Below are 10,016 nucleotides of genomic sequence, written 5' to 3'. Positions count from 1 at the left end.
GTTATAATATAGAAGATGTAGTGACAAGTTGCAAACACAGAGACATTGAATAGAAAGAATGCTACTTATACTCAGCGTATGCCTTATAATATTGTGCCAACTGATGAACTAAATAACAACGAGTTTGATTAAGACGGATGTTGAATGAAAGAGTATTATTTCGTAATGGTAAGAACTATTTATGATGTATACATTAAATGAATTATTGTGTTCTCTTATCATCTAAATATTGTTTTTTAGGCACAATTCATTTAGTATTGAATTATCGCTTAACTGATGTTGATTCTTATTTGTGCATACTAGATAATAACATGCACCGAGAAAAATGATTCAGAGATGTGGAGTTTCAGCACTCTCAGATGGGATCATCTTCACCTCAGTCCCTGCAATCCTAGCAGTCCCACGAGCCCCAGCAGCATGAGCCTCAATCCCAGCATGAGGATGCCAAGATTGATCAGAAAGAGTATGCGATAATCTGTCGCTTTTCAGGTGAGATCTTGGATTGCTGCAGCACTCTTGAAACATACATACAGCTTGTGTGTGCACCCATGCATGTGCATTTCTAAACCTTAGAGCTTAGCACATGGAAAGTGGGGAGAGTGTTATTCCCCATTATCTGAAAACTTTATGAAGCATTTATTCCATCCTTATCTCGCCACCATAAGAACACCAAAAGCATGTTGACAATTTTTTTTGTGGCCACCATGATGTCCAGAGAACAGATTCTAAACTTGATTACTGCTAATATAACTTGTTCTCTGGAATATATTAGACCAAAGTTATAGACTTAAATCCAATCCGATCAAACAGGATCAAATAATTATGCTATCCTTCAAAGGCATAAGCTTCTTGTTTATTGAAGGTACATACATAGACTAGCACATAAAGAGACACATAAAACTGCGTTTCTTAGTGATAACCCATAGCGTTTGCTATTTTTCTTCAACGGATACGTGGATGAAATCGATAAGCTACTTCTTGGGCCGAATGACAGCGCCTTTAACCTTCAGCCCTTTCTTCCATTGCCCACCATTATACTCAAACAAAGAAATCTCCATTTCTCCCGCTAGATCTGAGTTTGCCATGAATTCACCAACTCTAAGCTCAATCCATTGCTCTCGAGGCTTTTCTTGCAAGGACTCTTTGTGCTCTTGAACAATTCCATCTGGGAGCTTAAGCCTTAGATTCACTGGAGAAGACCAACCATATGCAGGCGGCATCATCATCACAACGAACACAACCTCATACATTACACCCGGTGCAAGATAAGAGGTCTCAAATTTCCCATGGATTTCCAGCCAACACACATCTAATAGCAACGCCACTTCGATCTCCGCATCGCTGCTCACAGAAAGTTGCGAGAGAAAAAGTTAAAAGTAATGGCACACAACTTAATGGTGCAACCGTGCAACATGGTTGAGAGACCAAATCACTGAATTAATATATATATATATATATATATAAGAAAATTAGGGAAGGAAGATTTTAAAAAACAAATTTATAAAGGAGATATAATCCAAGGTTATTCATGCATTAATACTTTTTGAGAATCAACATATATAGGTAGTTATGTACATAAGTACGGAGATTAATTGCTTTCACAAAAAACAATTTTTGCCTTGATTGAGGGTGATATTATTCAATAATTGAGATATTTCTGTTTGCAAAAACAAGTTTTCCTGCATAATTCAAGTGAAAAGCGGCACATTTTTTTAACATTACAGCATCACTTGTTTCCTCTATTTTTAAAAAAGTAATTAACCTGAGGCATTGCACATACAAAGAATCACGTAAAAGAATACAATATCACCTTGTTTCTTTGATACGGAGCCAGGTCCAATATCTCGGGTCTTCACCCCAAGTAATCGATAGGCCTCTTGCCAATATCATGAAGCAGTTGTGCATGGTTTCCTTTTCCACCCAATACTTCTATATAGCAAAATCAGTAATGAAAGTAGCTGACTAAGTTAGTAACAAACTTAACTATAAAGAATTGTTGCAATTCTCCATTGAAGTTCATATATCTTTTTCTTTTTTTTTTCTTTTGCAAAGGGTAAGGTGTCTGGTTTATGTAGGACAAAAATGCATCAATATGGATGGCTGCATATTTTGTCAAATGCATGCAAATTTCAATACTAATGTGATAGGAATGCTAATATCGATTACAATATTATCTTGGAGCCAAAAGAGTGGATGGAGTTCCCAATAAACCTTTGATCAGCGGTCAGGTCCAATTAGTTATAAATTAATTGTCCATATAAAAGCTTTTTTTTTTTTTCGGATGCGACTATGAAAGAAAGCGGGAAGGATTACTCAAGGCAAAGTTGGAAAGAAAGGATGGATCTTGGAACTTGCCTTCGTTCTTTTGCTTAAGAACACCCCGGAGTAGATTTGACCGTCAAGACAATTCATGGAGGGGTTCTCTGCCTCCCTCACGATATCACGAAACAGGTGGGGAAACTTCGGCTCCTCTGGAGGCTTTTCGGGCTCCTTGGGAGGCTCCTCGGGAGGCTCCTTGGGACGCTCCTCGGGAGGCTGAGGCTTAGGAGGAGAAGGGATTGGTCTTGATACAGTGCAACCAGCCATTTCCCAACTTCAATCTCCTTGTTTCTGATGTTCCTATTATTAAGAGACTTTTATACGTGAGTGAATTGGTGCAGGAGGTAGTTTAATTATTTTGCAACTGTGTCGAGAAGAAACTATCAGCCATCTGTTTCTAAACTTTTCTTTTGCTAAATAAACTGCATGGACAAAATAGGCATGGAATTAGAGATAGTGCAGCTTGCTTACTAAGCCTGTGGATAGATTGGAGAAGAAAGTTTCTTTACCTTTCCAAAGAGCTTGGGATCAGTTGGTGCTAGCTAGCTATTTGCTGGTGTACCTGGTAAGAAAGAAACAATTGTATGTTTCCGAACAAATCGTCACCCAATAAGTAACCTTGAATTAGGCTATCGGCTACCTGGACGAATGGAGCCTCCTTTGTGAAGTCTTTACAGAGCTCTGTCTCCGGGCGCCTCTGTCCTCCCCCGTAGTTATATTCCTACTTTTCCTTCGTGGCCTCTTCCCCCCTCCTAATATACCTTTATAGGACTGAGAATGGATTGGATACAGATTGGGCATCAGAACATCCATGTTGGTGTCCCTATTTATTCGATGAATATGAATATGAACATGGATGTCAAATCCATATTTATATTTGTGCTAAATAGTTATGGATACGATTGGATATTGACAACATAGATAAAAATATAGATAAAAATAGGATAGTTATACTCTATGAACTATCAAAACAAAGATATCACTAAATACGTGGTAAATTAACTTAAATGCTAGTTAATGTTGTCACTTATTTCCTTTTAAAATTCATAAGAAATATATAAAACTATATAGAATTGCATATTCGAATATATATAGAGTGGTTTTTTATTCATATCCATATCCATTTATCTTTGGCAAATACGGATACAGATGTGGATATTATTTTGATGCTCAAATTATATCTATATCTAGAGAAATTTAAATATGTATATAGGAATCAATCTAGAGGAGTATTTAATATGATCAAGGATAAGAAATGATTTTCTTCAACCCACTCAACTCGAATTCTTCAGATAAAATAATAAACAATGAAAATTTTAGAAAGTGGGGCTTTGAACCCTTTATTTTCATTAATTTTTCATGAATCACAAATTATAGTATATATCAAGGATAGAAAGTGGTGGAAAGTAGAATTTGTATCTCTTGCTTTCACTCATGTTCTAGTTAATAGATTGCAAAGTTTGTGAGATATGGGGCTGAAGTCGGCTGGGGACCGGAACAGAGGATCGCGATTGCGATCCTCTCCGGTTCCTCCGGGGACAAACAAGGCGAGGGCGCCGCGGGCCTCCCTCCGATCGATCCGCGGCCAATCCCGGCCGCGGATTCCTCTCGGCCGCCGCGATTCATGCGGCGGAGAGCCGTCGCAAGGGGGTAATAAAAACCCCCAAGCCCTCCTCCCTAGGGCACCTCCGAGCTCCACCTCCTCTTCCTCTCTTCCCTCCTCCTCCTCTCCTTGGTGACCGGCATCCTCTTCCCGACCGTGCGCCGCCCGGACTCCCTCGTGGCCTGCCTCTGTTCTGAGATCCATCTCGGTTCCAAGCACTGCTACCGCCGCCACTTGTCCACCAGATCGAGCAGCCGTGGCCGGGATCTGCCTCTCTGTCGACCACCGGTGAGCCTCCCTCCTCTTTTGCCCTTGATTCCATGCCGAACAGCCCGATTTTCCTCTCTGTTTTGACCCCAAATCGAGATCTCTCTCGGTCTTTTTCTTCCCCGTTAGCTGCCACAGCGGCCGCCGGCCGTCCACGCAGCCGGCTGGCCGTCGACCGAGGGGTGGCCTCCGGCCACCCCGCCGCCCCCTTCCTCTTCCGCTCTCCCTCTCGGTCTTCCCCTGCCGTGGGGGGGGTTGGGGAGGAAGAAGGCCCTACGGGCCGAACAGGGCCAAGCATGGGCCCTGTTCACCGTGGGCCCGAATTGGGCCCGGACCACTGTGGGCTTAACTTGGGCCCAGTTAAAAGAAAAGAAGAAAACCCGAAACCCAAAATCCGAACCCGAAACCCAGTTCCGATCCGAACTCGAAACCCGAAACCCGAAGCCCGAACCCATTTGGCCAATAAATAAAATTTTACAAAAAAGCCCTTGACATTATGTTATTTCATACAAGGATCTTCTGTAATTTGTATTTGATCCTTATAGGAAGGATTTATTACATAAAGGGCCCCAACTATATTTATTTAGTCCACTCAAGCTTTATAGAATAGTACCCTGAAATTAAGTATTAGTCCCTGCAATAAATTTTATTGCATAAATGAACCAATTAGAAGCCAACCTTGGGGGCTCTATTTAGCTGGGTCTATGTGGGCCCATTGGACCGTGCCCGATATGGGCCCTATCGGGCCATGCCCATTATGGGCCAACTCTAGGCCCTGTTGGGCCATGTCCAATAGTATTATTTTTGGATTTTGCAAAGTTCTGATATTAACAAGGAATTAATTAAATTTAAACAGGTGAACCTGATCCGCCTATCTGAAGTAGGGATTAAGCGAGAAGAAGTAAGTAACTTAATGCTTCAAAGTGCATTTCTCCAAATTATTTGGTAAAGTAATTTATTACTGGATTAAATTTTGAAATATGTTTTGTGTTTAGTAAAATGGGTCTGGCATATTAAATTTTATTTGAAAATTATATTATATGCTCTGAATTCCGTGAAACATGCCTGTACAGTTTATGAAATCTACTTTTATATTTATGCATTCTCAGCATGGCTATGATCTGTTCTGTTCTGTTCTGGCCCCGCCAATGGGGATTATACGTTGGACCTGTCGACTTGTAATCTGTGAGGAACCGGTTTCGACACCGTGCCACCGGTGATTAGAATAGTGGTTTCTGGACACCGTTGTCACCGGTGACTAACAATAGTGGTTTCTAGCACTCTGTGCAACCCATACCACTGGGTTACGTGGCCGTAGCCTATCATGTTGAGATTCTGGTATCAGAGTTTTCGGAAAAATGATAATAAGTTTTGAAAACAGCAAAACAATGATATTTGTGATTGATTCCAGACATTATCCTGTATTTTGATCTGTTATGCTCTGACCCCACTTTGGGATATTTTGTTGCTTACTGGGCTAGTGTAGCTCATTATTTTATTTTCTCTGTTTTTCAGATCCAGAGTCTTTATCGCACGGGATTGGGGAGTGCGTTAGATTTTTCGATGATTTCTTCGATTATGGGCATTTTAGTTAAATTAGTTTGGACATTTGAACTATGTTGGCATATGCTATTTTGAAATTTTGTAAGACCGCTTTTGAACAATTTAAATAATTATGTCATCTTTGAGTAGCTGTATCTGCTTTGATATGATCTGCTGCCTTGCGCGCCCGTGTGGCCCGCCGTGCGGGCGTGCGGCGTTTGCTGCGCCTCAGGCTCGGGGCGTGACAAAGTTCATGCTCTTTACATTCTTTTTCTATTTCCTCTATTAGGAATCTAATGGATAAAATATAAGATATATATTCTTTCCTTTCACTCCCTCTATTCTCCTTCTCCAAAATTGTAAAATATTTCTTAATTTGTACCATTGAGATCATTCTTATTTGAGTAGAATTCTTTTTTAGCTAAAAAGTAAGAAGTTGTAAGTTCTCTGCTATTCTATGGAGTTACACTCTCTTTAATTTATTTGAGTTACTCTTCTAATTTTCCTCTTTGTTCATACTAATAAAGTTCAGCCTAAATCGAGTTGTATTCCTCTTCTAAATAAAAGATGGTACATATTATAAAATAATAAAATTATTATTATTATTATTTAATTTGGGTAAAACCAAGGTGTTGTCACCTACATCAACTTCATTTTCAATAACAATACCATTTTTTTGGATTAGAAGTTATAGATTTTCAAAATTTCGATGCTCAACTGAATCTTAGATATAGCGGATCATGCTTCTAGAGTTTATTCTGACCTACTCGAGTCGCCAGAATGCTACACAATAAGTTAGATGATTCTTCTATATATATCAATATTTTCGGCCCATTTTCACCGCAAACTGTTTTTTTATATAATTCTATGAATTTTTTTTCGGTTTCCTGAGTTAAAGGGAGGGATTAACCCCCATCCAGCCATCTAAAACTTAGATCATTGGGTACTGAATTTATCATGGATTAATTTGCAAGCACAATTCTACGAACAAGTTGCCAACCATTAACCTTGAGGAACAAATGTTGCTTTTAACATTGCAGGGGAAAAGGTATTCATATTTAATATGATGAGAATTGATATTCGAAATTTATTTATGTTGGTATCAAACAAAGAGATACATCACATAGGTGAAAAGAAACCAAGTTTGATGTTAGGGATAAGTATACTGTAATAGGGCATTTTGCATGGAAGAAGAGAGTGCTCGCTTTTTCTTTGGGAACATATTCTGAAAAGCCAGTGGCATTAAGATTGGATGTATTTTCTTATTGGTACCTTTCAAGTATACAAGTTTTGTGTGTATGAGGAAGAATCTAAAGGCTTGGCATATAGAAGGGAAAATTCCATATTATCTAAATGCTTACTTTATGAAGCATATATTCTATCTTTATCTTTAGTTGCTAAGTATATGAATGCGACCAATAGGGCGAACCCAAATTCACCAATAACTTATTCTTTAGAATTATTTAGACCAAAGTTAGTATCTACAACAGACCTGATTATCCAAGATTAAATAATTATGTTACTTCCCGTAGACATAACATAGGTGTTTTCTTCAAGCTAACTTACAAATGATTTTAACTATCAATGAGAGTTATGTGGTCCAACCATAATATGGGCGACGATGGGCTAGCTTAGGCATAGGTCCAAAACAAGGTTGGGATTTAAATCCTAGGCTTGAACTTGGGACAAATCACATCCAATCCAACTAGCATAGGTGCTAGACTCGAATAGGACCGGCAAACAAGCAAGCTGTCCGTGAGATAGCTCGAATTTGGATTAATGATGACTCACTCGGTTAAAAAGTGAGCTGAGCTAGAGCTAAGCTTAGCTCACTTGAACTTGACTGAAATTAACTCAAAGCACTCATATATAAATAGTTTATTAATATATATATTATTTTGATTATATTATCAACATAAATATTTGTTTTATATTTATTCAAAATTATTTGGAATATAATGTATCCTAATTTATTAATATGATTTCTTAAGTATAACATTACAATGTAATTAGAATTATTGTTTTAAATTAGATAAATATGCAACAACTTTGGACCTCACCCAAAATGACTAGCCGAAAGCTTTTACTTTATAAATACCTAAGATCTACCCAGTGCATAGTCGATGTGAGACAAATGCATGCCTCTATAGGTTCTCACATACAATTTTTATTAAAGCCCTAGCATCCTTGCCAGACTAATTGTTCAAATCCATTTAAATCCAATCACAAATATCATATTCATACCATGGTCAATCTAAATGAACTTGTGCAGCAACGTCTCGTAGTCCACGTGGGTCGCGGGTCAGGTGCGTTCTGATACCATTTGGAACGATCTAAGGCCTCATATAAAAAAGCTAGGTGGAAAATATTATTTGAATTCCTTGATCTTGTATAGATACTTAAGATCAACCTAGTGCATAGTCAATGTAGGACTAAATATACACCCGCATAAGTCGTCACCAAATTAAAGTCTCAAATATTAAGTTCTTACTGGTTCTCTTAAGCAGGTCGTCCACTTGCGGCTTGAGAGCTCGAAATAAAATGAACTAACCCGAGCTTGAACTAATTATTAGATGAGCTAAGCTAGAGCAGCGCCTTTCTCTACTCCTATTTAGCTCATTTCCACCCTAGTGCCAAGCTTGACCTAGCTCAGATTCATCTTTTAGGGGAGCAATCCAGGTCGCTTGTTATTTTCTAACAAAATCCCAACCTGGATCCAAACCAGAATTCATCAGACTTTCTGAAATCCAAGCCACGTCAAGCTCTTAAGCCAGCAATTCCAGCCAAAGCTTTCGGATCGGATATTTGGATTGCTTGCATCAGACCAGCCCACCAAGAGCACCAAGTGCAACACTAATCCACACTTCTGCTTGAAATTGAGGCGGGGAGGCACATCAAAGGTTTAATTGAATGTCGGAGCTTTCAAAACCAACCCGACTCCACTTGAAATTGGGTTAGCATACCAATCCAAATTTCCCTCAAAAAACAACAAATTGAAGCACAATCCAAATATATTGTCTCAATCCAAGCCAAGCCAACCCAACCTGACCTTTGGAATGGCTCGGGCAAACCGAGCCTGCTTTGCACCCCTTCTTTAGCTCTATCACTCTATTAACGAAGGTTTAGATACTTCAATTTGGCCACTCTCTTTAGTGTTCTTTCCAAAGCACGTAGGTTATTTCTTAGTCCCTCAAAACTAGTGCAGCCATAATGAATCTTTTATGGCCGATTATCCAAAACAATTCTGAATTTTTGTAATATGGATGCCCAAAGATAAAAATCAAGGATAAGAGCAGCATCAGAGAAGATTACCATGTGAGATCGGATCGAAGAGCTTAACCTAACATCATTAGTTCTATTTACGATTTTACTGACCCCAATGAAGCAATATATCAAGGACAACAAGGAAAAACCATAAGCAAGAAAGTTGATCTGTCTTGGTGGAGATGATAAGCAATTTAAAACTAAAGTCAAAACAATGTTCTGAAGTCAAAATGATATCATGGTTCAAAAGGTTATTTCTGAAACTTTCATTAAGGGCATGCATGATTTCCTTTTTTTTTCCCCTTTATATGAAAAGAAGAGTATGATCGATATGCATAAGGAATTTTATGTGACATAATCAGCGTGATAATTAGCCACACTAGTGTTAGGGATTTACAGAGTTCTTTGGCAATGACAGAATCTATTCAATCATCCATAAAGATAAGGAACACAGTTTTGGACCCTAACAAGAAAGATTTTCTAAGCTCATGCAGTAGTGCCATGGAAACAGCCCCTGTGTAAAAGAAGTTTGAGTTCTTCGTTGATTCAACTTGAAATTATTTAAGAGTTACGTAACTTTCTATGCAAATTAAGCTAAGATAATTGGTTAATATATATGCACATAGGAACACGAAAGTTGGCATGGTGGATCTCATAAGGGCTGAAATGACCACCAAGATGGTCCGGCCGGAACCAATATGTCTACCACAAAATGGCTCAGTCACTCAAAACAATAAGTGTTTCTAAATTTCATGAACAGTTGCAAAAAATGCCATCCGTCTTGATCTAAGTAGTTGACTTGCTCAACTCATGATAAAATATGTAGCTGAATAACATTCATCTCAATAAGATATGTTAGGGTTCAGCTTGAATTGCAAAAAATAATGATCCATCTCAAATATGGATCAGATATATATGATCCTTCTTGGACTCGAGAAATCAATTTTCCATTATTAATAATTCGAATATAATCAATCATCAATTTGTGTACTTAATGATAATATATTCCATTCTTGGTTAT

The 10,016-nt window shown here is 38.5% G+C and overlaps 1 protein-coding gene across 5 annotated transcripts; it reads right to left on the bottom strand.

Annotated features, from left to right (window-relative positions):
• Positions 1-812: 812 nt before the first annotated feature.
• LOC148715079 (protein PHLOEM PROTEIN 2-LIKE A1-like) lies at positions 813-3,116 on the bottom strand. 5 transcript variants are annotated; one of them, XM_088721044.2, is made up of 5 exons: positions 2,960-3,116; positions 2,829-2,881; positions 2,356-2,741; positions 1,811-1,929; positions 813-1,341 (listed from the first exon to the last, which is right to left on the bottom strand). In XM_088721044.2, exons 3-5 carry the CDS (start codon positions 2,584-2,586, stop codon positions 972-974), a joined length of 720 nt encoding a protein of 239 aa, XP_088577170.1. In that variant the 5' UTR covers positions 2,587-2,741; positions 2,829-2,881; positions 2,960-3,116; the 3' UTR covers positions 813-971. The 5 variants fall into 5 exon arrangements, with proteins under 5 accessions (XP_088577170.1, XP_088577169.1, XP_088577171.1 ...); XM_088721043.2 differs by having other exon boundaries at positions 2,356-2,619; XM_088721045.2 differs by having other exon boundaries at positions 2,829-3,116.
• Positions 3,117-10,016: the final 6,900 nt, after the last annotated feature.

This window comes from Phoenix dactylifera, chromosome 1 (assembly GCF_051530095.1).
Source record: "Phoenix dactylifera cultivar Ajwa chromosome 1, Ajwa_hap1_PhDact_Kaust_v1.1, whole genome shotgun sequence".
Lineage (NCBI taxonomy): Eukaryota > Viridiplantae > Streptophyta > Magnoliopsida > Arecales > Arecaceae > Phoenix > Phoenix dactylifera.
Note: the sequence above shows the minus strand (reverse complement) of the source record. Positions and strands in the feature narration are given on the sequence as shown.

Bases quoted from the DNA above. Each gene is read 5' to 3' on its own strand.
- LOC148715079 (XM_088721045.2), bottom strand. From the start codon at position 2,586: ATGGCTGGTTGCACTGTATCAAGACCAATCCCTTCTCCTCCTAAGCCT. The intron at 1,930-2,355 runs GCAAGTTCCAAG...TTTGCTATATAG, and splicing joins TCTTAAGCAAAAGAACGAAG to AAGTATTGGGTGGAAAAGGA. The intron at 1,342-1,810 runs GTGATATTGTAT...TTCTGTGAGCAG, and splicing joins CTCCGTATCAAAGAAACAAG to CGATGCGGAGATCGAAGTGG.